The sequence below is a fragment of the Pleurodeles waltl genome, chromosome 6, assembly GCF_031143425.1.
Source record: "Pleurodeles waltl isolate 20211129_DDA chromosome 6, aPleWal1.hap1.20221129, whole genome shotgun sequence".
NCBI classification, from domain to species: Eukaryota; Metazoa; Chordata; class Amphibia; order Caudata; family Salamandridae; genus Pleurodeles; species Pleurodeles waltl.
In genome coordinates this window covers 685,838,869-685,863,377 of record NC_090445.1, presented here as the reverse complement: position 1 = coordinate 685,863,377, position 24,509 = coordinate 685,838,869, and the positions used below count along the sequence as shown (strand labels likewise).

General features: G+C 40.9%; 1 protein-coding gene across 4 annotated transcripts in view; it reads left to right on the top strand.

Moving 5' to 3' along the window:
- EEF1AKMT2 (EEF1A lysine methyltransferase 2) overlaps nucleotides 1-24,509 on the top strand; it is an 81,217-nt gene that overhangs the window by 28,561 nt on the left and 28,147 nt on the right. For 3 of the 4 annotated variants that reach the window (XM_069239127.1, XM_069239123.1, XM_069239122.1), the window contains exon 2: nucleotides 18,599-18,664. In XM_069239127.1, the coding sequence (XP_069095228.1) occupies nucleotides 18,599-18,664 (66 nt within the window). Of the gene's footprint in view, nucleotides 1-18,598; nucleotides 18,745-24,509 lie in introns of those variants that run through there. The other variant, XM_069239124.1, reaches the window with a different exon arrangement.

Genomic DNA, 24,509 nt, shown 5'->3' with positions numbered 1-24,509 from the left:
TATATGCCCCATTTTAAAATGACCATTATGTTTGGCGATGCTCAATGTTTTATCACCTTACATAGCTGTGGCAATGGTTTGGGCGGGTGACATTAATTGTGTGCTTTAATGGAAGTGAAATAGGAACTCCAGAAAATGCTACAAACCCGGGAATATTGGTTGATTAACTCTTTCTGATGTTTCTACTCATGTTCTGCCTGCCTGGAGCCAGAGACGGAAAATCAGCAAGTACTTGCCTAAATGTACAAGTCTATCTAAAGTTTTAAAAATATTAAAAATCTGCATAGACTGGTGGCAAATGTGTCATGCAGATTTGGACTATATAAATCTCACTAAGAGTTGACTTCGCCACTGTATCCTTTCAGTATGGTAATATGTTAATTGTAAGTTATCTCTGTTCAGAGGCAGTATACATGCTCTATTTTTATTGACTTATGCTTTTTACCAAATAAGCAGCATTTTAATTAAAAGAACATTTCTGGCTACCAATGCATTTTCAGATGTTCTGGTTTTGTAAAGTTTGTTGAATCATTGAATATAAATTTTAAATTGTTAACCGAATTTAAACTGCACACCTTTCCTTCTACAAAACATTATAACTTCAGTATGAACCTAAGCTAAGATTCATCCAAAAATTATCAGGGCATAGTGAAGATTAAATGGGCTCCACGTTTCACCAATTGTGAAGTTATTTATTTTTGCTGTTTCATCCTGTGTTCTGGATATATATGTATATATATTTACACACACACACACATATATCTTACTGGCAGTTGCTATTATGTAGTTATAGTTATGACCTAGTTTCCATAGGAGAAGCATTTGTTTTGCCAATAACTTTGTAGCCGTTTGACGAGTCCTTACACAATTTTCAAAACTAGTTTGTCGCTGCTGTCTTGAAAGTTTGGAATGATGTGTCGAGAATGGGGCAGAGAAAAACAAGGTGTCCCAAAATGTTTCCCCATGCAATGGTCATAGGGATTTGTAGACATGACTACAGCCCGAACCGCTGGACAGAATTACACCAAATTTTGCAGAAAGCTAGTTCTTGTTCAAGAAAGCACCATTTATGTTTTCATGTAGATCCGTTCAGTAGACTTGGAGTTATTAAAGGAAAAATAAATGTGTATATCTAGGGACGCAGAGGCTCTGCAGATCACAGAGATCTCATGCTGGGATCTGATTTGCTGCCAACACTTTAACCAGGAGGTGTTGGCAGCCATTTTGGAACTCTGACTCAGCGGAGTCCCAAAACAAATCATTAACAAAAAGAAAAGGTACAGATTAGGAATACCCTGATCCCCTAGCCTTTGCCTCCCAAGAGCCCCAGGGACCACCATCCCCTTTGGGCTTAGCAATCAAACAGGGGGGAGGCTTCACAGACACCCCCTCATTTGCCCTTCAGGGTCCACCACCTCCCAGCGCCATAATATAAAAAAGGGGGAGAGGCCATATTCGGCCCCGGGGACCACCACTTCCACAGGGCATAGCCACTACGAGAGGGGCCACACGTTTCCACTCCCAGTCTGTTTACAGACCTGGGGACCACCATGTCCCCAGGGCTTTGCAAACAGGGCTTTGCAAACAAAAGGAGGGGCCTCTCTGCTGGATCCACTAATTGCCCTGGGGACTGCCAACCCCCAGGGCTGGCTTGCTATCTCTAGAGTTGCCCACCATCGGGGTACAGCTGTTTGCTTTCACTTGGGAGCTTTGACAGCTCTCACCAAGCGAGAGCAAATGTAAGTCTGCTCCCAGCGGGCGGGAGCAGGAAAACTGCTTGCGCTCTCTGGGAGCGGACTTTTCATCTGTTTTCCTGCCCACGTGATAGCTTGAAAGATTAAAGGATTGCACCCACACAAAGTTAGCTGCATTTTATTTGCAGCTCCCTCTGTGCGGGACCAATGTTGGTGCCCGCTGAAGGTAGAGAGCCAGCAGGGTCCGCGGGGGCATTCAGGCTCCCCTTGCGTCCCCTTAGCCATAGTAATATTAGAAAATCTCCACCAAACAAAGAAGCACTTACTACGTATAATTAGGAGGAAGTACACTTGTTTGGTGGAGATTCAACACTTTGTAATCTTGACATCTCCTCCACACCAGGATTCATGTGGTCACTGATTTCTGTATGTAGTCACTCAAGGAAATATTACATTGATAAACTTACAGACACAGAAGATCACTAGAGACATTACCTCAGTGTCATTTACACAGCTATAGTGTAGAATATGCACCATACATTTACACAACAAGGTAGCTCTTACACAGCATAAAGTACTCCAGTTAGGTAGACATTTTGAGCTAAACTGTTGCCCAAATAAGCAGTATAGAATGCATTCTGGTACTGATGCTCATTTCACAGCAATCAAACCTCAACAGGAAGCACTCATATAAATATAAACAAGGTAGGTGCCCCAGTTGAAGCACCACATCTGTTAAGTACAGATCATTGAAACTTCTTGCGCTTTGTCTTAGGAAAGCACTTGGCCCTGCGGCCAAACCCCTCTGCACATGGCTGAAGGCCGTGCATGGCGTGACGTTGGGTGCTTATGAGCAGTGGTCATTGGATTAATGTAAAGTAATAAAATTGTACTTAATGTTAGAAAAAACATAGACATAAACAGAAAAAAACTAACGTTACAGGGACATTATAGTTAGGTTCTGAATTTGCCGTAGAAATTCAGATTTTATAGTTAATTATCTAAAGTAACTATAACTCGCGCCCTAAGGTAACTATAAGTCCTGCCCTCGCCATGCACTGCTAATTACCACAAATATGACATCACTGATGACATCTTCTATGACATCAGTGCTAATATCACTGTAACATTTGCAGTACAAGTATGGAGAAAAAACTGTGCATGGCAGGGGGGTGAGTTATAGTCACCTTAGGGCGTGAGTTATAGTTACTTGAAATAACTCTAACAGCTGAATTTGTATGGTTTTGTGCATGTAAATTCAGAACCTAACTATGTCTCTGTAGTCTTTGTTTTTTCGTGACTGTGTATATGTGTGTGTGTGTGTGTGTATATATATATATATATATATATACAATTAGTGATTAAAACAAAGGGTAAAGTGATGTTATAGTTGGGTGACAATGGCAGTTGACAATGGGTGCAAATTATATTTACTTGACTTAACTCTAACTATAACACCTGAATTTCTGTGGGTTTGTAAGTTTAAAATGTGACACTAACTATAATGTCCTAGTTATGTTTTTTTTTTTCAGTGAATTCTATGGTTTTTGTAACTTAAAGTAATTTTCATTACTATATGTGAATCCAGCCACTGCCGTGCACAGCCTTTGGTCGTGCGCAGCAGAGTTTGGCCAACCTCCCACCACACACAGCCTTTGGCTGTGTGTGTTGGGGGTTGGGCACAGGGCCTGGCCTGTGGCCAACCTCCTATAGCCACCCAACCACATGCCACACAAGGCTTTTCGCCTTGTGTGGCGGGGGTTGGCCGCAGGGCCAGGCCTTGCAGCCAGGCCCGTTTAATCACCCAACCCCATACTACGCACAGCCTTCCTTCCTTGGGAAATGGGGGGAACATGTTGCATATCACTAATGTATATGGAGTAGTGCCTAAAGGATGGGGCTTCTAGAACATTGCACATGCTTGTATTTTTAGAAAGGGATAACACAATATCTGATCCCAGCAGCAGTTGACAAGAAAGAACCTACTCATCATAGTCACTACAATAGTTATTGTGCTCACAAAAGCAAGGATGCAAACACCTCCATCAAGGTTTACAGATAACTTTTCAAGGTCGAAAGGCAGAGAACAAAACTCTTGCTTTGCCTTCACTGTGGGCAAGAAATGTGGTTAATTAGTACTTCAGAGAAGTGAAGCTTTGTTTGTATCTGTAAATGCTTCCTGTTGAGGTTCTTCCTTTTATTTTTTATTTTTTTTAATTTTTAGTATAGCCCTAGAGAGGTGGTGGTCGCCAGGGCTCCTCGCGGATACCCCCCAAGCACATCCACAAATGATTTTTTCCCCTCAGTGTAGCCCTGGGGAGATGGCCGTCCGTAAGTCTGCATGCCCTCAGCATCTCTCTCTTTTTTTATTTTTTATTATATAGTCCACGGATGTGGCCCCATGAGTGGGAGGGGGAGAGTGCAGCCCCCTCACATCTTTTATTTAATTATATACCCCTGGGGAGGTGGTGGTCCCCGGTCCCCACCCCCCCCCCCCCCCCCCCACACGGCCCCACCTAATTATTTAGTTGTAGACCCGTGGACAGGGGTGTGGAATTTAATAAAATATCTGCTTGTCTATAGGACAGGTTGCTTCATGAATCAACCTGTCCTGTAAAAAAATCTACTTTTCCCTTTGGTGCAATGTAGTGCTGGGACAAATTATGGCAGCAATCTAATTATGTAAGAGCTCTGATAAAAGCTGCTCTGATTATGCCAGGGCTAATACTATAGTAGGACTTGAATACTTGCAATTGCAAACCCTACCACAGCAATTTCCTGATTTTGCCACCTTTCCAAAGATCGACCTACTGGGACTGGAGGAAGCAGAACGCAGTAGTTCCAGGGCTGAAATGCCCTTGAGTTTGTGCAAACCTACTAACTTGCTTGTTTTAAGGATTTTCACCAACTCTTCTCTAGTCTTTTCCCATACTGATAAAAGGCTGGAAATTTACTCCCGACAAGAGCAGAAGTAGAAGTTCTTCTAGGGTTGGGGAAAAGAGTGGTTGGAGGCAGAGTGAACATGTAAATGCTCAATAGTTTTTTCAAATGAGCAACTCTACACATGCAGATTTGCTCATGATAAAATACAGTTCACAAATATTTTCTAGGAGTACGATTTCCTGATCTACTTCTGTAAACTCTTGTGAATTCACGAAAGCCACTAATGCAAAGACATGTACTATGGGTGCACTTCTGTGACTTTCTTTAAGATTTGGGCCCCCATTTAGGTCTGGTGTTAGCCAAGACATTTTTTTAAAATTAAAACTCTGTTTCTCTGTCTCTCCATCTAATGGCTTGCTTCATTGTGAGTGATAGCATTCTGTTCTTCCACAAGGAACATGTTGGCACACAAAGTAGTTTTGTTCAGTGCCAGGAACTTTTGTGACACTATGTGCTTTTGGAGACCTTGCAGCTCCCACACCAATAAGGTTTTACAAAAGCCATGTCAAAACATGACACGCACTGAAAAAAACAAAAGACTGTTCACCAATGTCACATCGGTTGGCTTTGCCAGAGCTTGTTTATTTTCATGTTTCCATTAACCTTCTTGAAAACGGTTAGACTGATTTTCCATTATGAAAGTGTTTTAGAAATACTAACATGCACCAGCACAGCTTACCAAATTATGCTTAAATGAAATACCTACAATTTCACAGTAATTAAGCAAAATGTTTTTTTCCTACTAGCGTTTTTTCTGAACATTTTATTTTGAAAGCAAATAATTGTCAGTCTTTCTTAATAAGTATCTGCAAACATTTACATCTAATCGAAGAGATTATACATAGCCTCATTGTTAAACTTTTCAAATGTGTGCACTTATTTTTTACTGCAACCACTGTCAGTAGTGCAATGTGACCTTACAATGTTTATTTAGAGTGCTCACCCCAATATTAAAGACCGTGCTTTAACAAACCCTAAATGCAAGTTCACACATCATTAACTTATGGACACAAATATTACCTCAACTGCAGTCCGTTCCCTTCTCTGAAAACTGGCAGTCATAGGGTTTGAGCTGCAGGGGGTTGGGCCTACTTGTCCCAAGGACAAAATAAACACAAACACTTGTTGTCCTTAACCCCCCAAGTAATATGTCCTGGGCGTCGGGCTATAGGAATTCCACACCCCTACAGGGATGTTGTGGTCCCCAGGCTGCTCCGCACAGCCTCCCTATTTTATTTTTTATTTAGAGGCCCGGGGAGGTGGTGGCCCCCGACGGTCCGCTCCACCCCTCCACAATATTAGCATTAGCCCCCGGGAAAGGTGATGGTCCCTGGGGCACTATTAAGCCCCTGGAGGGGGGGGCCTGTGCATCCCCCCCCTCCATTATTTTAATCATCATCTGACATGTCCCCAGGAGCCCCTACCAGCCGCCCCCCCGAGGCTACAAGTATAAGTGCGGGAGCCTGCTGTTGTGGTTTTTTATTTTTTATTTTTTAAATTCACAGCAATTTGTGAATTTTGCTGCGAGTTTAAAAATAAAAATAAAAAAAAATTGCCCTGGTGGAGTGCCAGGGGAACACCTGGACCAAGGCTAGGGGTATAGGGTAACTGTGCAACTTTCTATTCGGCTGAAGCAGAGACCCAAAATGGCTGCCAACACTTCCTAGTTGAAGTTTTAACAGCCAATCAAATCTAAACACAAGATCAGGAGCCAATCAAATCTAAACACAAGATCAGGACTATTTGCAAAGTATTTGCATTTCTGTATTTGGATTTCCTTTAATATCTTGAACTACTGAACGGATTTACATCAAATAACAAAGTCTACAGGCCACAAACTACCTTTCTGTCAAATTTGGTGTAATTTTGTCCAGCAGTTCGGGCTGTAGTTGTGTTTAAAGAGTCTATGGGAATTAACATTGGGAACAACCTTTCAAAAAAAAAAAATATATATATATATATATATATATATTGTAACCCCACTCTTTTATCTCAGCCACCACTTGACGGATCACCCTGAAACTTTCCATGCACAACAAGCACCTAGAAGGCACTTTTTTGAAAAAGAAATCCTGAAGATTTGTCAAACGGTGCCAAAGATATAAGAAATTAAAAAAAAATCTTTTTCTGTGGAAACTAGGTTCTAACTATAACTACCTCAGCTCCTCCCTGGAAAAGTTTCGCATTGATCGGTCAAGTGGGGAGTGGGGGCAGAGAGAAGGGGGGGGGGGAGTCCTTAAACACATCCATACAGTGTCCCATAGTGTGTTTTGAATGTATATTTATTTCACCATGAACGATCGATATGTACAGTGCACACTAAGCCGTTGCAGGTAACCGAGATCGACCTTCCTCTGTAAATATTTCACACCACCAGAACTTCTTAAATCAGAAATTCCACGCTACACTCAGGGGAACGATTCTCCTTAAGGTTATTTCTTTATTAGGCCAACAAGAAAACCAGCGTATTTCGACTTATCTAAGTCTTGATCACAGCTCCTTAGTCCTTTTACTACTTTCATAATATGCCTCTGCCCAGAACACACCTATAGTGCAGCATTCTGGGAATGCTAGTACTTAAAATTATTAAGGGGGCTACACATTTTTACACTTCCAAACCATCCGGATACTACTAGATAAGAGATGCTGGAGAAGTAAGGCCAAAACAGCATGGGATTTTCCAAAAACATGATGCTCATCATAATTAAGTATGCAAAAATAGATATGGAAGAAACCTGTAAGTTAATCAGTGAAGTAGAAGCAAGGATACAAGCAAAGAAACGAGGAAGAAAGCAAGAAATTACTCAAAAATATGGAGAGTAATCTTGACAGACATGAAACAGAAATAGGGGGTTGAAAACAAAGGAGGTTTCTAAGAGGTGAGCAAGATTATGCAACTGGCAGGATTTTAACCTTTGCGAAAATCTTGAAAACCAATATAAAGCGATCAAAATAAGTGTAGTGTGACTCGTGAAGGAGAGGAATCATCAAACACACCTGGCAAGACAACTTTGTTTTAATTTTTTTTATTTTTATTTTTAGAAGAAATGAGGATTATGTACATAGATCAGAGATCACCAAAAGGCAGAAGAAGAGGCCGAGGATATGGAAGAGAATTTCAAAACCAGACCAAATGAAGAACAAAAACAAGACGAGAAAAGATAAAGGAAATATTTACTACGCACTCAGATTAGAAACTGAATGAACATCAAATGGAAGAAATAAACGGGAACTTATTGGTGAATCTTTCAAATCATGAATTGGATACAGAAGAGATCAAAGTATTGAATAAGGGCTTAACCTTCTGCCCAAAACAGCATTTTGATTTTGCACAAACTAAAATTGATATTTCCAAATTTGTACACAAGGTGAAATTAGCAAAATACTTTGCAAAAATACCTGCTAAAAACATGTCAAAGGTATGTCAGTCAATGAGGATATTGATCTAACCATTGCACAAGTGAAAGATATAAAAAATAGTTTTGATTTAATGTACAACTTGGATGATGAGACATTGACGACCACACCGGTATTTGTAGAACTAGATGTAGGTACTGATGGCCATGAATACAGCAAAATTAAACCTAAATCTAAGTTTTGTCCATCTTTGACCCCAGAAACAAGATTGACACGTTTTTTGAGTTAGTATGTGCTGATGTGGAGAAGTTGAATAGATAGAGGAAAAGCAAAGGGAAGATGGAAAATTTTACAAAAGAGGAGAGCATAGCATTGAAACATCTAATGCAAAATGATGTTATGGAGATAAAACTCGCAGACAATGGCGGTAATATTATTTGGAGAAAACGTACCACCAATTGAATGATGTAACTAATTAATTACAAGAAATTAGACAACCATCCCATGAATTACTTGATTATGAAATTGAACAGTCATCTTAGACGATGGCATAGTGATTCTCTGTTGAATGACGATGAGTTGCAGTACCTCAAAATGGAAGCTCTTGTTATTCCAACAATGTATTTTCTCCCAAAGGTCCACAAGACACTTACAAAGCCACCAGGAAGTCCTGTTATATCCAGTTGTGGCTCTCTCTACGAGAAATTATCTGAATGTGTTGACTATTATCTGGCCCCATTGGTAACTACCTTAAGCTAATATATAAATGACCCTCGAGATTTTCTAAGGATATTAACGGACATCAGCTGGAAAGAGGGATATGTGTTGATAACAATAGATGTGGTATCACGGTATACCTCAGTTGATCATAAAATTGGACTTAAGGCAGTGGAGTATTTATTAAAACAGAAGAATATAATAGTTGCAGCATTCCAATATGATTTTGGAAATGATTGAAATGTGTTTACAGAACAATATATTCTTGTTTAATCATGAACTGTACATTTAAGTCTGGGACAGCTATGGCAATCTCCAAGCTACTCCAATCTCACCATTGGTTGGTGGGAGAGGGAGCTAGCTTGGGGAGAGGCAAATGAGGAATATTTGGACAACATTACCTTGTGAGTACGATTCATAGAGGATTTATTCATCATTTGGACAGGATCAGTTGATGAATATTTTGACAAACCCAATGAGAACCAATATGTCTTTAAATTTCCTTGTACCATGAACACTACTGAGATTTCTTGGATGTCAAGTATTATGTGCAGGACATTAAATTGGAAAGTACTCTATCACAAGCCAACAGCAAAACACAGCATTTTACATGGCTTGAGTTTCCACCCTTAACATTTGCTAAACAGTATCCCTTATGATGAAGTTTTAAGATTGAGGGGTAATTGCTCAGAAGATGGAGAAATGATGACACAATGTGGAATTGTTGTACAGAGAATCTTGGGGGTGAGGATATTCAGCTAGATCAATACATCAAAGTTTAAAATGAACTAGGACAATAGATAGTAACCGTATTCTTATACAACACAAGGGAATAGAACAAAGAGAAGATGATGGAATAATTGGAGTGACTCTCACATACAATAGGGAAGCCCAAGAGATTTACACATTTTTGGGAAAATATTGGAAATTGAGTGAGGAACCGGACATAGTAAGCAAAGTTTCATCTAACCTGAAAATAACTTACAGAAAAGTGCCACTGTTAAGAGATAAATTGGTAAAGAGACATTTTGTAATGTCAAGACAATTATCGTGGCTGGAGAAGGAAAAACAAGGCTTTGTGAAATGCACAAAATGCAAAGCTTGCAGGATGGGAAACAGGATGAAATCATTTGTTGACCATGAGGATAACTTGTGACGTCACCAGGATAGTATATGTGATTGAATGCCATTGTGGAAAGAAATATGTTGGAATTACAATCTATTGGCTGAGTAAACCGATATTGGAACACATCAGGGCAATAGGCAGTATGGATGTCAGTTGCGAAGTGGCTAAACATTATATGCATCACATGCCAAATGACTGACAACTACTAAAATACTATGGCATCGCAAGAATAAACATAGATTAGAGAACTGAAACTGTGGAAATTGGAGTCTCATTTGATTATTACATTACAAACTATGAGCCCTAATGGATTGAACAATGATGAACTGTATGTGCAATTATGAGTTAGATGGGAGCATAAATGAACCCTGACAATGGTGATCCAGTATAATGATCTGAATTAATAGGAATTGACATCGAAGAAATATGGGCTATGATAATATTGATGTTGTGACTGTAGAATTGGATGTAGATGTTAGAATATTAATATGAAGGACAACTGTGTTGTTATATGTGGGTGATACCAATGAGCCAATATCAGGAAAAGGAAAATTGCCTCAACAGTGGAGAGAGCACTAAGCTGCAAAGAATCACATGCAGCATGAATGATTAATATACCATTTGCTATTTAGCGAGGTTGAGAATACATTTTAAAACATCATGCTAAGAATATATTTTTTTAAACAGTGATTAGAGCACTAAACTGAAATTAATTTGATGTAGCATGAACGATTATTGTACCAGCAACAATTATGCAAGATTGTTAGTAGCTGCTAATAATCAGTATGCAGTTAGATGACAACTTGCTAGCATGGGAGCCAAAAATGAAGATGATTGATTTACATTATATGATCCATTAATTATAGCAGTGTTGTATTTTAATTTAGAAAATTAGGGTGAATTGTTAGAGTTGGGATTTTTAAATGATATTATGCATTTAATTTTAAGTACTACCATTCCCAGAATGCTGCATTATAGGTGTATGCTGGGCAGAGGTATATAATGAGTAGTAAAAGGACTAAGTAACCCTGATCAAGACATTAAGTCGAAACATGTTGGTTTTGTTGGTTGGCTTAATAAAAAAAAAATAACCTTAAGTAAAATCATTCCCTGGAGTGCAGCATGGAATTTCTAAGGAAGGTAGCTCTTGGTCCAGACAGCGCCCATTTTTGTTATTTGGTGTAAATCCATTTTGTAGTTTTTGAGATATTAAAGAAAATCCAAATTTGTATGTATAGGGACACGAAGGTTCTGCAAACCCTCCAGATCTCGTGCTTAGATATGATTGACTGCTAACACTTCAACAAAGAAGTGTTGGCAGCCATGTTAAGACTTTGCTTCAGCCAAGTTCCAGAAAAAAAAATGTTTAAAAAAAATAAGAAAAGGGGCAAGGGTAGGGACACCCAGACCTCCCAGGGCTTAAAAAGCATTTTTTTTTTTCTGCGTGGATCCGCCGAATATTTTTATTTATTTTAAAAGCGTGGGCTCCCACACTTGTTTTGTAAACTGCTCCCAGGTGGGCCAGGTCCCGGGGGCAATTTAATTTTGCAAGGTGGTCGGGGTGGGGGAATTGGTGGAGGTGTGGGGTAACTGACCCACCGCAGCACCGGAACCGCCACCTCCTCAGTGCTTTTATCAAAATGATGCAGCCCTTTCTCCCGCTCCAAGCCACCCATTCGAACCACCCCCCCTCTCCGCCCAGCCCACTACCCAAGAGCACTGGGGACTGCCACCTCTCCTAGGCTTTTATCAAAATGGATGCGGGGAGGCAAAGAGAATTGCCCCTGGGAGGTGGTGGTCCCCGGAGGTTTGCAATGGACGTTCTTTACTCTTTTATTGTAGCCCCTCAAGTAGCTATAACTTGTGCCCTAAGGTAACTATAGGTCGCACCCTCGCCATGCACTGCTATTTACCACACATAATACATCACTCATGATATCTTTGATAACATCATTGAGAACATCAATGTAACGTTTGCAGTAAACATATTTAGCCAAAAACTATGCATGGTGGGTACCTGAGTTATAGTTACCTTACATCATTGTTGGACCACTCCAAGATGACCAATATGTTGCCTCTAAACCTGGAAGTAATTTTGGAATGGTAAAACACTGCAACACTCTAGACATTACCATTCAGCAGTAGCACCATGCAGTACATGACGCAATGCAGATGAAATGAGCAGCGAGCAAGAGGCTCAGTAGCACTGTCTGGGGTACTCCCAAAAAATAAATAAAACAAAGGACAACTAAATAAATTAAAGGGGAACTATAAAATGTGAAAACATAAACTAATGCATTGATTCACCAGGTTTGGCATTAAAACTCATTTTTGGGTGGATGTGCACATTTGATCAGGGAAAAATACGGTCACTCTTTGGAGCCAGTGGCTGAAGGGGGCTGGCTCCTAACTTATGCACAATCTTCTACTACCAGCCTTCTACACGCCTTCATCATTGGCTTGTCACCATAACTGACTCTGTCATATGGTATTCAGCATAAGCTTTGCCACAAGAGAGCCGCCATCAGGTATGCAGTCAGTAAATTGCAAATACGTTAAATATTATGTTTGGCAAAAAGATATACAACTCTTCCCAAGAGGGACTAATAAGAATTACATTAGTTTATATTAGTGCAAATCTTGTACTTATAGGATTTGTTACAGGGGCAAGCCAGCACTGAAAAACTTGCCTGCTATGGTGATTGACAAGATTCCATGCAATAGAATACCTTTCTAAAGGCTTTAATAGTGTAATAATAATCACCCATAAGGGTAATTGGCTTTAACAAATGGTTTTCAAAAGAAATATTAGACCTACTGCATTTGTCTTAGTTTTTCGTAATAAACACATTATGCTTTTTTCATCTGACATACATTTCCCAAATAAACCTACAGCACTGTCTTGTCAACATAAGCAGCTCAAGCACGCTGTGTTCAGCATAAGCTATCCCAGAAGGCACTGACCAGGGTTACGTAATGAAAGTACCAATTTATTACAATTGCAGTTGCCAAAACAGCACACAATCTCTTCCAAGGGGAAACACAAGGATTCTCTCAGGACAGATCTTCCATTTCCATGGTTTGTCAAGGCGGTAACCAGTAATAGAACACACATATACTGTGGCAATCTGTGAGCTTCCATGTAACACACTACCTGTCTAGAGGCCTTCAAGTAGTTTAATCCAAATCCACAGTTACAGGTCTTTTGGGTTTGACATATGCGCTTCACAATAACTAAGTTGAGCCTATTGCCTTCTTGTAACATTTCATAATAAACTGATCCGGCCCATGGCGCCTGACATAATGTTTCCCAATAAACCAGTCAGACGTACTGCCCTTATCATTATCTTGTCACTAACCAGCTCATGAGCTCGTCACTAACCAACTCACGTCTACTGTAATCCTATGCGTTCCAAACAGGCAAAGCTTGTAGAGAAAAAGATCATCACACGGGCGAAACCTAAGCCCCAGTGTTAATACTGCCTTTTAATGCCCTTTCTCGTGATGTCAGAAGATCGCAAGCTGAAAATGAAGGTTTTATGCAGCTGAGGATGGAAATTTTACTTCTGAAAGACATGGATGTTAGATATGCACGTAGATTAAGATTTAGGTTAGAGTCTAGCAGGAATGGTATTAATTTGGTATGAGAGGCTCTCATATTGAGGTGGATCTTCTAAAAGCAAGAGCAACTTTTATTGGTAGGGATTTTCTTCTGTGATTTGTTATTTTGTTCCTACAGACAATCTGCACCCTTCGGTTTGAGATTTTCAGGTGCTCCCCAATTTTGTTTTGTCACTTAGGTCCACAAGTAGCTGTCAAAACTAGTTGTGTGGTCCATGTGAGCTTATCCTGCTTAAGAACAGAGGGGTCTTGTTAAAATGGACTAAAATAAATCCGTCATTGGAGACCTGATTTAGAATACTGGGGCTGATGTTATGACATGTGTAGATGTTTCTAGCAATCAGTCAAACATTTTATATCCATTTGATGTTATATGCTCATCCCTCAATAGGTTAATGACTGTTTCCAACCCTCACCCCTTAGAAAAGCCCGACAAGTGGTTTGATAATGCATCCTCCACTCCCACAAGAAACTAAAGTCAGCAGTAAAAGAAAGACTGCGCACTCCAGCTGTCAGATGGGCCTACAGACAAGATTACAAAAGGGCACTAGAAGCTAAGAAGACCATCGTTTGGGATGAGGCATGGGTCTCTCTTCAGAGAGCTAGTGGAGAACATGAGAGCAGTGAATTTTGGAGAGTTATTAACTCCCCTTATTTCAGGGATGCTATCACACTTGCTTTGCAAATGTCTTACCTGCTTCTAAGTGGAGAGAGCACTTTCTGAACATTTATGTTTCCCGGAATACAGGAAGCAATTTACTGGAAGAACTTGGTAGGAGTCTCCTACCCATGTTACTTTTGATGTTCTGGGAGTGAGGGCAGCGATTAATAAAAGTCTGAAAGGGAAGATGCCTGGGCTCAATGGGGTACCCGTGTATCTTCTTTAAATATTTTAAAGATATTAAAGATAATATTCATATTTTGGCCCCATTAGCCAAAAATGTCCTTATGGTGCTTAGGTACAAGCCCTCCTAGTTCTTGGAGCTGTGTGATTATTGTCCCAATATTTTTATTGGATCCTGCAAGTTACACAAAAGTGAAAGTTCTTGCTAAGTTGGAAAACTGGGCACAGGGCAAATCTGTTCTTTCTCAGGTACAATATGGCTTCTGCCATGGTCTCAGTCTTTATCTGTCAACATCTAAATACACAGTGGGTGAAGATGGGGTGGTGCATTTATCCTTTATGGATTGGTCCTGTGCTTTTGATTGACAGAAGCACTCAAAACTGTGGCACAAGATGTTCGCTTTGGGAGCGGATCAGGAAATTGCTTACTTTTTGGCACAGCTTCATGCTGGTAGTTCTGCCTGCATTTGCTTCAGTTCATCAGGTTAATACACAAAGTAATTTGGAATTGGCAGGGGAGTACATCAGACGGATGTACTGGCCCTTTTTCCTCTCACACTTTACATCAATGACCTCGAGGTTTATCTCAGGTCTGTGGGCCGGGGCGTGCCCTAGATAGGCTTCCATTCAGTTTCAGTGTTTTTGTTTATGCAGAAGAGATGGTTGCAATGGCTCGCACAGCAAACAGATTGCGGAAAGATTTAGATTCAGTCACACTTTACATGAAGAACGTGGATTTAGAAAGAACTCTAAGTAAAACTTTCGGTATGGTTTGCAGGCCTAAGTGTACAAAAATGAAAACCGATTCAATAGAGGGCAGTTTTTTACTTCTTTAGTAAATTGGGTTTAAAAGCTATTAGAGAGATGTTGTCCGTTTACACCAGTAAGTGTATTCCTGCTTTAACATATAGGGCGGAATCTTGGGCTTGTACTGACCTGAGGGGGTTTCAACAGGCAGAAAATGCCTTCTCATGAAGGTTATTGTCCATACCACACATTAAATAGACTTTCGTTTGCCGTGCTGTACTGGGAATCATCAGGCTGAGAGATGTTGCTAGGTTCTGCCATTAGCATTCTGCTTTTTCTATGGGGACATAACAAGAGGCCTCTCTCAAAAGTCTGATTATTACTTATTGTTCTCTGGAATATGGGCTCCAAATTTCATGGGTGAAACTTGTAAAAGAAGTGCTTGATTGGATTGGTAAACCTGTGTGGTTTTTTTACTGCCTCTGCCTCCGGTAACTTACCTACGAAAGCTGAGTTGAAAGTTCTATCTAAAACTGAATCTAAGGAGGCCAGGCAGGGGCGACTTCTCCGCTATACGGAGGATCGTGGCCCCCCCAGCCAGCAGGAGGTGCTGGAAACTATTAAAAATAAAACGATAATAAACAGTGTTTATTATTGTTTTATTTTTAAAGGGGTGGGCCATGGGGGAATGAGAGCCATGGAAGGGAGTGCAAAGAGCACTTCCCTCAGTGCGCGTGTATGTATGGCCATCCATCTCGGGCCAGCCAAGCTCACATGCCCACAGGGTTCTCTCCAACCTGGCACTGGGTTGCCGGGTTGGAGAGAGCAGGCTCCCACTGTGCTTTGGAGTGCCCAGCCAGTCATAATGCCGAGCAGCATCATGATTGGCCGCAGGGCAGGCTGGGAGCGTGTGCCTGCAGTGCGGCAGAGAGTGGCAGTGCGGCGGTGCGCTTAAGGAAAGTTTTTTTTTTTTTTTTTTTTTTTTTTTATTTTTATTTCTGTATGTATGTATGTATGTATATGTATATATTTTTTACATTTTTGTTTTGTTTTAAACCCCCCCACCGCCACTTTGCCCAGTCACCAGCCACGACCGAGGCCAGGATGTTTTTTATTTTGAGGTGTCCAAACCTACTGAAAATTCCTATCGTTCCTATCTTGCAATTTCTAGATCTGTGGATATTGAACTGTATCTTACGTTTATAACTAATTCTTATCACAGATTTCTGTTAGCCAGATGTAGGTTTAATCTTGTGCATTATCTAGTGACTTTCCCTCTGAAAGGTCAGTGGAGGGAGTTGTCCTGTTGTCCCTGTGATAAGTAGTCACTTCAATCAACCATTCACTTCGTCTTATTTTGTCATTTTCACAAAGCACAAAACAACAGTTTTTGGTTACTTGTTTTATGCAAGTACAATTGTAAATATCAGAGACTTTCCTTTGTATTTTTGCAGCCAATTGTCTTGTCAATTTCATTCAGCACTGAAAGCTAGAGGTTACTGATATGATTGCAATTAATTAAATTATGAATGTTCTATATTTGTTTTTGAGTTGTCAGTTTGTCTCTTATTTTAATGGTATGGACATTTTTATCATATTCCTAAATAATTAGTAGTTTTAGTTCATATTTTTGTATCTTTTATGGCAAATCCTCCAAATAAAGATTGATTGACTAGCATATTAAAACATTTATCTATTTTGTTAATCAGTTTTACCAGGATCTCTGTAATGAATGTTTACTGCATGGAAGAGATAGGAACACAGGTCCCTGCACAAATATGGCAATGCAGCATTTGAGGCTGAGCTTAGAATCCTTATGGAGTATTGCTTTTGATCAGGAATGAGGAGGACTAACTTAGATCCTGATCGTGAACCCTCAGGGATACTTTCAGGATATCAATTGGACCTGCTGATCAGCCAGCCAACTCAAGAACTATTGAAAGATCCAGAAGGACAAGACAGACTTTTTCATACCACCTCAGTGCAGAACGTCCTACTTATACTCTTTAGGGAGGTGATTTTGATGCTTTTTCCATCTCGGAAGCACAACGAGTAAGGAACTAGATTATTGCATTCATAAATGAATTAGGAGAGTTAGAGAGTCATATGTTTCAATGTGACTATAACCTGGAAAGTGAATTAGGCATTAGCCTATTTGTGCTTTAGAAATTTTAAGGTCCAAAGTGGTTCATGTGGAGTGCCTCAACTCTCCCAACTTTGAAAACATCTTTGAAAGTGGCTGAGAATAGCAATGAATCATTCATTTTTTTTTAACTTGATAGGGACTAGAATGTTGAAAGATTTTACCTTGGTAGGGGGAAGATCACTGATGAAGCAATGAATTGGTAGTTGTATTTTCATTGGGTTTTTGAATGACTTTATTTAGACTGGTGAATAGTTTTGGTGAGTTATTGTCCTGTGATTGCTTTCCATTTTAGTGTTTAGCATTTTAATTGTTCTTGCAGTTTTATGATATTTTTTTAAATAATCTACTAACCTGTTGCCATCAAATGGGAACATTGTAGGGCATTGACTAAAGAATGGGAAGCTTGCAGAGCTTTACGGTGAGATTTTGATTCTACTGGTCAACTAAAATTGTGGTTTTGTAAATAGATGTGGTGTAACTTGATACTGCCTAGTATTTATGTTTGGCTCTTTGGGACCAGTGGTTGTAAATTAGCCAAGATTTTTTGATGCATGATTTCTGTAAATGCACAACACATTTACTTTCATATCTACATTAATGCCAGAGAGAGAGAATTTGTTGTTAAAGTGAATCTGGATCTAGGTCTGATTTCTTAATTTATAACTGGCTTTAACTGAAACTTTTGTTTGGCTTATGGTAATAATCTCTGGATATTACAAAAGTTGAGAGGTTTGTTTTTATACCTTAGAGTTTTTCTGCCTTGCTGAATAGGCTGCTTGTTATCTTAGAAGATAATAAACTATTTTTCAAATTGTCTTGTGTTCAATCCCATTGTCATAGATCTTAATCCTGGATTGTGCTTTCTATGGGCATGCAATTTCTATATTCATTCTTGAATTTACAATGTTTCCTACCCAGAATGCACTTGAAGATTGATAGCAATAATTACAAATTCCTTTGTATGTATATTACTTGATTGTCTTTTGGTGAAGAATTGCCACAGATAATTAAGCTTTATCTCTGTAATGTATCATCCTGTTGGGAGAGTGTAGTTTCGGAGATTTCTCACTTTTGTTAAAACTGCAACATTTTTTTTATCATGATATACTGACTTTCACCCCATAGAAATCATGTTTTACTTCTTGAAGATTACCACTATGTTAGAATTCATCATACAGTATTGAATAAATGATCAACAACCTAAATTCACTGTTCTGTTTTCACAAGTACAAACCTCCTGTCAATGGACGAGCTCAGTGATAAGTCTCAGGCATGTCTGAAAATCTAGTAGTAAATTGATTTAAAAATGAAAGGATTACAAATGTTAACAATAGGTGTTTTTGTAGTGCTCTGAGACTGGAAAGCATCATAGTTTAATTGTGCCACATTTTCTCTCATTGCAGTTGGGACACGGAATACAAACGAGAGCTACACACATTCCTAGAATACGGCGATCCTGGAGAAGTGTGGTGAGCTTTGGAAATAAATATGTGTAGCAGATGCTGAGGGTTCTGTTGCAGTGGGTCATCCAGGGATGTGGTGATGCTGGGTATGTGCTAAGAATTCTTTGATGCTGCCAATTGATAGGATATGCTGATGCTAGGAATATGTGCAGAGTATGTGGCGATTCTGAAAAATCTTAGTATGAAATTGCTAATGTTGATGAAGGATAGCGAATAACAACATGAGCTTGCACAATGAAAAATGTGATGATTGTAATACTAGGGATATTGGTGCTTGCAGAGACTCTAGGGTTGGGCTGAGAATGGTGTAAGGCTGACAGTAGTAACAATGTGATTCTGCTCAGTGTGTGCTGGAGATGTGGTGGTGATGCGGTTGTGTATTGAGGCATATCAGTGTTAATGCAGTGTGTGGCAGAATAGGTGATTCTAAAGGAGTGTGGTGAATGTCTGACATTTGAGGAGTCTAGTGAGGATTTGGTGATGTTAGAAGATCCTAATACTCAAACCATGTCTTACTGATGAGGCCCAATTAGAACCAGTCTGGGGTTGCCTATTGTTTCAGTCCAAAGTGCACAGTGCCTAACAGTTCTGACTGGATTGTATCTATTAGAGCGGGACCAAGGGTGATTTGCATATAGCTGATCTCTGTCAGGAGTGGCACAGAGGGCAAAAAAACATGGACAGGAATGCAGCCTAATCATTCTCCAGTGGCTGAGAATAAATCAAGCATCCCTTCCATCACCCATCACTTTGGAGTATTATAGTGAGGATGTGGTTTATGCCAAGGGGATGTGGAGATGTTAGAGGAACCTAATGGGGATATGATTATGCTGATGTAGTATGGTGAGAGCATGGCTGTACTGGAATGGAATAGCAAAGAAAACAGTCCAAATCTGCAACAATGTGATTATGAAGAATTGTGGTGTAGATGAGGTTATGCCCAAGGCTGTAGTAATGATGCACTGGTTTTGAAGGACCATAAATAGGTTGTGTCATGCAAAGGGATTGGGAGTGAGGGTCTTCTAATGTTGGGGATTAGTGAGAATGTGGTGATTAGAGGGGCCAGAATTGCTTATTGATGCTCAGAATCTACAGACTTCTGCTGTACCCAGTTTTCTACCATGGGTGTTGGGGTAGTGGAGCATTATGCTACACATGTAAGATAGGACATAAGCAGTGTGTCAATCTTTGCAAATCTAAAACGCTGTTAAATTGTATTAGTTTACTTTATAAAGTTCTATATGTTCTGTTTAGGAGCTCAGCTCTCATAGAAGGGTGCTTGGTCTCTATTGGTTCTTGCATGTAATTATCTGATTTACAATCCTGGGTTGTCTTCTGTTATACTTCCATTGAACCCCATCAAGGATTCCTAGCCGCAATATTTGTTTCAGTTTACTTGTTATTTTAACTTATTTCTTCAGCAGTGATCTTTTTTCTCCCCATCCTCGTCTTTCTGTGGAGTGTTACATCAATGTCTGTTACCTGGTGCTGCTTTCCTTACGGAAGGGCTCATGTCTGCCTAGCCAGGTGCTCCATGTCACTGTGATCTTACTAATTGATAGGCATGTTGTGGTCATGCAGTTAATATCTTTTGTACCCACATGTGGGGTGTTAGATCCAGTAGCCAGGGATGTCACCTTGCGGGGTAATGGGGTGGACATGACATGTCTGCCTCAATCTGTGCCCTGATGCCAACTTGGCAGAGGTGGTCAATGGAGGCATAGGCGAAACAACCTGGCTGATCCCAACAGAAGTCAACACACTGCCTGAGGATCGGAGTGGCAACCATCTTGCAAGGCCGCACCGTAGGCCGCAACTGGGCCACTGCAAAGTGCCCCGCTGAGAGAGCCATTGGACGTCCTGGTACTGATCACAGAGAAAGGGGACCCACACTCCCTGTGGATATAGTGGAGCCAGGTGCCAAAGGCTGACCAGTGCCAAAAATGGCAGCCATTTTTTATAATATAACAAGGCGGCCCCAGTAGAAAGCCAAACTGAACAGGCTAAAGGGAGTAAATATGCGGTCTGTTTGCATTGCTGCACAAGGCAACTGCACTAAAGAGGCACTACACGGAGGAGAGTAATACGAGCAACCAATGTCCCAATTATGGGCCGTACCCAAAGGTGAGAGTGCTTGAAGGAAAGGGACTGACTGCTGATTTCTAACCACATGTAGGTAATAAGGATGTTGGCTCCCGAGCCCTTACACTTAACTGGCATTTACACAGGTAAATGTGTAATACGTTGCAATATTAGGTCTAGGGCTTCTGGTGGCATCATAAACCAAAATGTCACTAGAAACAAAAGGTGGCAGTATATTACAAATGTTAACTACTATTTGTTTTATATTGCATGTATATTTTGGGTTACTTAGCCATTAGGCCTTGCCTATGCAAGAGCAATTGGCTTTGCCAATGTGGTTTAGCCATATTGTACACCAGCGCGGCTCATGTTCAGCATGGCTAAAGCTTAGTGGCGTAGAGGACATTGAAGAAGAGAGTTATGGTGTGGCACAGAGTGGAGAGGAGTGTTGCTGAGTGGAGTGGCATAGAGTGGAGTGGTGTCGTGTGTCATGGAGTGGACGGTTGTGGAGTGGCAAAGAGTGGAGAGGAGATCCATGCAGTGACAGAGTGGAGTGGAGTGGCGTGGCATAGAGTAACGTAGACTGGGGTGGCTTAGAGTATGGTATACTGGGGTGGGATAGAGTATGGTAGCCTGGGGTGGGATAGAGTATTGTTGACTGGGTGGCATAGAATGGCTTAGAGTGTGGTGGTATAGAGTGGAGTGGCGTAGAGTAAAATGGTATGGGGTGGCATAGATGGAGTTGCATAGTGAAGTAGAGCCTTGTGGAATTTCATGAAGTAGATTGAGGGGTGTAAAGTAGAGAGGCATAGAGTGGAGTGTCATGAAGTAGAGTAGATTGGTATGAAGTGTTATGTCATGGTGTAAATTGGAGTGGTGTGGAATGGCGTAGAGGGGCATAGTGTCATGGATGGGTGGCATAGAGTGGCATAAAAAGAAGTGGAGTAGTGTGTCATAGAGTGGAGTAAATGTGAGTGCCACATAGGGAGTTGCATAGAGTCAAGTGGGGAGGGGCTTAGAGTTGAGTAGGGGTAGGGTGGAGTAGAGATGGGTAGAGTGGAATGTCGTGGAGTGGCGTAGAGGAGAGTATCATAGAGTAGATTGGAGTGTCGTGGGGTGGAGTAGAGCAGAGTGGCGTGGCATAGATTGTCATGGAGGGACATATTGCGGAGTAAATTGTCGAAGAGCAAGGTAGCGTCAAGTGGAGTAAAGTGTCATGGAGTGGAGTAGAGTGGCATAGAGTGGCGTAGAATGGAGTGTCCTGGAGTGGAGTAGAGAGTAGGTTCTGAATTTACTCGTACAAACCATAGAAATTCTGCAGTAATAGTTACCTCAAGTAATTATAACTTGTGCCCTAAGGTAACTATAACTCGCACCCTCGCCATGCACTTCTAATTACCCCAGAGATTACAGCACTCATGACATATTTTATAGCATCATTGATAATATTACTATAACGTTTGTTGTAAAATTATTCATAAAAATCCGTGCATGGCGCGGGCGCAACTTATAGTTACCTTAGGGCACAAGTTGTAGTTACTTGAAATAACTATAACTGGGGAATTTCTAAGCTTTGTACGAGTAAATTCTGAACCTAACTATAACGTCCCTGTAACCTTTGTTTTTTTAAGTGAATTTCTATGTTTTAAAAAAAATTCTATTTGCTAACTATAACGTCCCTGTAACCTTTAGTTTCTTTTCTCCCCAGTGAATTTTTATTTTTTATTTTATTTTTTTAACATATAGTAATATTCATTACTATACGTTAATCCAACCACCGTGCTGTACACAGCCTTTGGCCTTACATGGGGGGAGTTGGCCGCAGCCTCTCTGGGTGTGGGAATAGGTGTAAGAGGGTATATTCGGGGGTAAGAGTGGCAGTGGGAGTGTCAGGCGGTGTGAGTGTGCGTACATCAGTGTTTTAGTGGGTGCGTCAGTGTGTGCAGGTCTGTGAGTGTGGGTGCATGAGGGTGTCATTGGGCCTGTGAGGGGGGTCGTGAGTGAGTGGGACTGTAAGTGGGTGCACAAGTGTATTTGTGGGTGTGTGAGTAGGAGAAAGAGATTGAAAGAGAGTGAGAGGGAGAGAAATAGAGTTTTTTTGGCTTTGATGGATGATATATATATAATGAGATATTTCTGCACAAATTGAAAAGACAAATGTATTTGTCAATTAAAAACAGTAAGATCACCTTTCAGTATGAGCCTTGAGCATTTGAAGAAGAAGAAATATAAAAAGAGGGAAATGACCAGGGACACACCTGGATTCAAACCCTCAATTTCACTGTGAAGGTCTGAGACTTTCACACTTGAGCTACAGATATTTTTGTTCCTTTTTTGTTTTGCCCTTTATGGGCTATCAGGGGCTGTGGGGGAAGCCTCAAGGCCTCCCCCCGTCCCGCACTATTTTTTAAATTTAGTTTATAATATGCCCTTAAGTGCTATTGGGGACCGCAGGGGAAGCCTCAAGGCGTCCCCCGTGGTTCCTCACTAATTTTCAAATTATTTTGTAATATGCCCTAACAGGCTACCTGGGACCGCTTTGGGAGTCTCAAGGCCTCCCCCGTGGTCACATTGCTCCAGCAAGTGTGCAGCTGCTTTTACCAGCAGCTCCATGGTCGCTCGAGTAAAGCTTTCTTCTCTGTTACTTGCACACAGAGATGAAAAGTCGGTTTTTGAAAGCGGGACCTGCTTGACAGGTCCCGCTGTCAAAAAACAGACTTTGCTGTGATTTGACTGCAGCTTCAAAGCTGCAGCCAAGCCACAGCAAACAGCTATGTCCTGGGAGTGGGCATCCAAGGACATAGCAGGAGCTGGCCCCCCAACATAGACATAACCAGCGGGAAGTGGTGTTCCCAGGGTTAATGTGGGTCCGAAATGGACCCCTTTTCTTTTTTATTATAGTCCTGGGGAGGGGGTGGTGGTGATGGTCCCTAGGGCATGCGGGCACCATGCAGCCCCCCCAACTCATATTTTGTTATTCGCCCCGGAGAGGTGGTGGTCCCCTGGGCTGTGGGAGGGCCAGCTGGGCCCCCCTATTAAAAAGAAAAGAGTGCCCCCAGGACATGACCCAACCGGGGGCTTTTTAAAAAAATGAGCGCAGAATTATTATTATTTTTACAACAGATTCGCCACCCCGTTGCGATTCCACAGTAAAAATAAAAACAAAATGCTTTTTAGTCCAGGGGGCTGGGGTTCCCTTTGAGACTCTAGCACTAGAGCTAAGGGGTCAGGGTGTCCCTTCCCTGGCCCCTTTTCTTTTTTTTTTTTTTATTTTCTTTTTTAATAACCTTTCTTTACTGGAACTCGGCTGAAGCAGAATCCCAAGATGGCTGCCAACACTTCCTTGTTGAAGTGTCTGCCAATCAGATCTCCAAAAATTTGGTGTAATTCTGTCCAGTAGTTTTAACGCTACCGCTGTTCAGAATCCCTATGGAAAACAATTTTTGGGACCCTCCCTTTATCTTGCCCCCTACTCCTCCCCCTCGATGGATTACCCTTAAACTTTCCAGACAGCAGCAGAGGTGCCTGCCAAATGTTTTTGAAAAGTTTTTTGTGAAGATTCATCATGTGACGGCAGAAATATAGGCAAGTCAAAAAAACTATTTTTATATGGAAACTAGGTCCTAACTATAACTATCTAGTGGCGACTGGCACTAGGTAAAATGTGTATATTCACAGAAAAAAAACAAAGGGGGTGGGGGTTATAGTTAGGCTCACGTTTTAACCATAGAAATTCAGCAGTTATATTTATACTTTGAGTATATAAAAA